Source organism: Clupea harengus, chromosome 7 (genome assembly GCF_900700415.2).
Source record: "Clupea harengus chromosome 7, Ch_v2.0.2, whole genome shotgun sequence".
NCBI classification, from domain to species: Eukaryota; Metazoa; Chordata; class Actinopteri; order Clupeiformes; family Clupeidae; genus Clupea; species Clupea harengus.
This window is the reverse complement of record NC_045158.1, coordinates 24,799,056-24,802,964: the sequence shown is the minus strand read 5'-3', so window position 1 is coordinate 24,802,964 and position 3,909 is coordinate 24,799,056. Positions and strand designations below refer to the sequence as shown.

Genomic DNA, 3,909 nt, shown 5'->3' with positions numbered 1-3,909 from the left:
TTTCTCGTTTCAGATGTTATTTTAGTCGAAATAAAGACAGAGAAACTTTGGGAGCGATAGGACAGACAGGCAGGCAGACAGAGACAGACAGACATAATCTGCTGCCGTGAGAACAGTAGCCGTGACGATTGATAATGCCACACTGATTTCATGTCATGTGTGACTGTCATTCGAAGTCGCCGTGTTTGTTTTTTCCCCCCCCTCTTTTTTTTTCTTCCAGGAAGCAGAGCAGACACTGATTGGAAGAAAAACAGCATGTGAACTGGCAGGAACAAGCTGCCCCAAACACAGCGCTAAACCCTTGTGCCCAGCGTCAGCTGATAGTCAATGTCCCCAGGATGGTGATGAGACAGCCTGATAACCTGACAACCAGACGGATTCCTGGAATGGGGCTGTAGATGCATCAGTCTCTTCTCCTCCCTGACACACACACACACACACACACACACACACAGACACACCTGTCTGTTCCCTCAGCAACACAAACACGTAAAAACCTTAAGAACATTATTAACTAAAAGGACAACAGAATAGATAATCAAAACGACAAGACAAGATAAAAAAAAAGACGTTAACGAAAACATACACGGAGGTCATAAAAAGCCACACATGCCTAGAAAACTGAAATGTAACAAACACAGTGATGCCGTTACAGGGCTCGGATGCTGCGGTCAGTGGCTGTCAGTGGGTGACTGAGAGATGCACACGCAGACACACCCACACACACACAGCAGCGTGTCAGCGATCTTCACTGCCATAAGAGGAGACCTGATGGGGAAACGTTTTTTTTTTTTCTTCTTCTGAAAGTCAGCTGCAGAGACACAGATGCCCCCTAGGTGGTGCTGTGGTTCATTCTCATCTCAAATGGAGAGATGGGTTTCAGTTTGTTTTTTTGTTTTTTCTCTCATCACCACCACCCCTCTTTTCTCTCTCTGTCCACCTGTCCCTTCCTCTAGTGTCCGTCCACCTGTCCCTTCCTCTCCAGTGTCCGTCCCGCTTCAGGAGCGACTGCGGTCCTCTTGTGTCCCCACCAGGATCTTACTGTACAGCTTCTGCTGTTCCTCTTTAAATGTGTCCTTCACTTTGCCTCTCTTCAAGCCGCCGTCCCTGCAGACACACACGTACACACACACACGGTTATAAACATGCCAAGCCCAGCACATGGTCAACACCGTAGTTATCTGCAATTCAAGCTAACCCTATTAAAGCGTTAAGGGTGACACAGGTGTTTTGGTTGCAGCCAAAGATGTGGACAGAGTTTATTTATGTGGACTTTATGCATCTTTTTCACAGATAAAAATGAGAAGCACAAAAAATACTAGGGAACATTCTGACATTTTATATGACATGATGGCAGATAATCTAACTGGCATTTGTTGATGTTAGAAATGACATTCTATCGCTTAAAGGGACAGTTGGAGAGACAGAAGTGTGTGTGTGTGTGTGTGTGTGTGACATGGCAGAGGGTCATGGTGTACAGAGTACAGAGACATCAGACAGAAGTGTGTGTGTGTGTATGTGTGTATGTGTGTGTGACATGGCAGAGGGTCATGGTGTACAGAGTACAGACATCAGACAGAAGTGTGTGTGTGTGTGTGTGTGTGTGTACATGTGCGTGTGTGGTGGACGAGGACATGATCAAACCCACCACAGCAGGTCCACCAGGCCTCCCTGTCTGGCGATGGCAGCCTTGACGCGGTTGGCAAACTGCACGGCATCCTCACCCTCCTACAAAAACACCACAGAAGGCATGGAAATCAATGGAAATCTCACAAGAGCAGACACACACACACACACACACAGACACACACACAGACACACACACACACACACACACGCAGACACACATACACATACACACACCCACACATACGCACACACACATACGCACACACGCAGACACAGACACACACACGCACCCCTTCCCAAATGCCCATCCCAAAGAGAGTGTACAACCATGTATAATCTACAGGATGAACAGCGTAGGGGGTTGGAGTATAGTATATTGCATAGAGCAGCGGGGTGTGATGTAGATCTGAGTGTGGTACCCTGGAGAGGAGCGTCGTGTAGCACAGTACACACACACACACACACACACACTTATTAGAAGACTGATCTCATTAGACTGGTTATTATCAGATTTCCATCACACACTCCGCTTCGCTCCTTTGAGTTGAGCTGGGCTATGTTGGAGGGTGTATTGTAGTTTAGTGTAGTACAGTATGGCATAATGTTCAGTAATAAGCTGTATTGTAGTTTAGTTTAGTGCAGTATAGCATAATGTTCAGTAATAAGCTGTATTGTAGTTTAGCGTAGTACAGTATGGCATAATGTACAGTAATAAGCTGTAGTTTAGTGCAGTATAGCATAATATACAGTAATATGCTGTAGTGTAGTGCAGTATGGAATAATGTACAGTAAGAAGCTGTAGCGTAGTGCATTATAGCATAGGACAGTAGTAAGCTGTAGTTTTGTGCCATATACTAAAGTGTATTAGAATGCAGTCCTCCACTCCTCTACTGTGCTGGTCGGAGGTCGTGTCCTAGCGGATGGACTAATGCAGTTTTCCAGGCTGGAAATAGGAGCCGCAGCCTTTTCCCACCGAATGGAAAGTGAGTGTGGAGTCTGGCAGGGCCCCTCAGGTCTCGGGGGACTCAGAGCCGAAGACCGCGGAGTCTGTACAACTAGTCTTTCAGCAGCCCCGCACTGCGCGCACACACACACACACACACACACACACACACACACACTCACTCCACCCACTCGACCTTCCACTGCAGCGCAACAAGCTCCACAATAAACACACACCAAACTACCGCAACAAGCCCTTCTGCTCCACAATAAACACACTCACCAAACTACCGCAACAAGCCCTTCTGCTCCACAATAAACACACTCACCAAACTACCGCAACAAGCCCTTCTGCTCCGCAATAAACACACACCAAACTACCGCAACAAGCCCTTCTGCTCCGCAGCCAAACGCTTCACCCCCACCCGTGGTTCAGGAGGTAGAGGAGTCATTCAGCAATCAGAAGGTTGCTAGTTCTATCCCGACGACTCCTTACGAGTCGTCGAAGTGTCCTTGAGCAAGCCACTGAACCCCCAACCGCTCCTGATGAGCACGTTGGCACCTTAGATAGTACCCTCTGCCATCGGTGTGTGAAGGGGTAGATGTCTGAGGCATTCATCTGTAAAGCGCTTTGCGTGCTCTATGAGTAGAAAAGCGCTATATAAATGCAGTCCGTTTCCCACCCCCTACCCTCACTGGGTCACTCACACACACACACGCGCACACACACACACACACTGGGTCACTCACAGATGGGACATTGGCTGTGTTCATAGGAGCCTGAGGTTCTGCTACAGTGAACGCACAAACCTTTCCTGTGTGACCTGCTTTATATGACCTTCATGTGCCTTTCACTGTAACGTTCTTTAATGACCTTCCCCATGTGCCCTTCACTGTAACGTTCTTTAATGACCTTCATGTGACTTTCCCTGTAATGTTCTTTAATGACCTTCATGTAACGTTCTTTAATGACCTTCATGTGCCCTTCACTGTAATGTTCTTTAATGATCTTTATGTGACTTTCACTGTAATGTTCTTTAATGATCTTAATGTGCCTTTCACTGTAATGTTCTTTAATGATCTTTATGTGCCTTTCACTGTAATGTTCTTAAATGACCTTTAATGACCTTCCCCATGTGCCTTTCCGTGCGCTTCATAAGCCTGAGCCCAGCGCTGAGGTGAGTTCAGAGAAAAGCCCTCTGTGTGCAGTCATGCAGTCAGACAGGAGACAGCAGCTAGCCAGCTGTGCCTCTGTAGCCTTCTAAGGCAGTGTGTGTGTGTGTGTGTGTGTGTGTGTGTGTGTGTGTGTGTCTGTTTGAAAAAGAGAGACAGGGGCCA

General features: G+C 47.1%; 1 protein-coding gene across 1 annotated transcript in view; it reads right to left on the bottom strand.

Moving 5' to 3' along the window:
• Positions 1 to 3,909, bottom strand: part of LOC105894891 (glycerol-3-phosphate acyltransferase 4) — a 26,387-nt gene continuing 22,478 nt past the window's right edge. Inside the window, exons 12-13 of the mRNA XM_031570923.2 lie at positions 1,649 to 1,728; positions 1 to 1,107 (exon numbers count right to left, since the gene is read on the bottom strand). Coding sequence (XP_031426783.1) covers positions 999 to 1,107; positions 1,649 to 1,728 — 189 coding nt within the window. The 3' untranslated portion in view covers positions 1 to 998. The remainder of the gene's footprint in view (positions 1,108 to 1,648; positions 1,729 to 3,909) is intronic.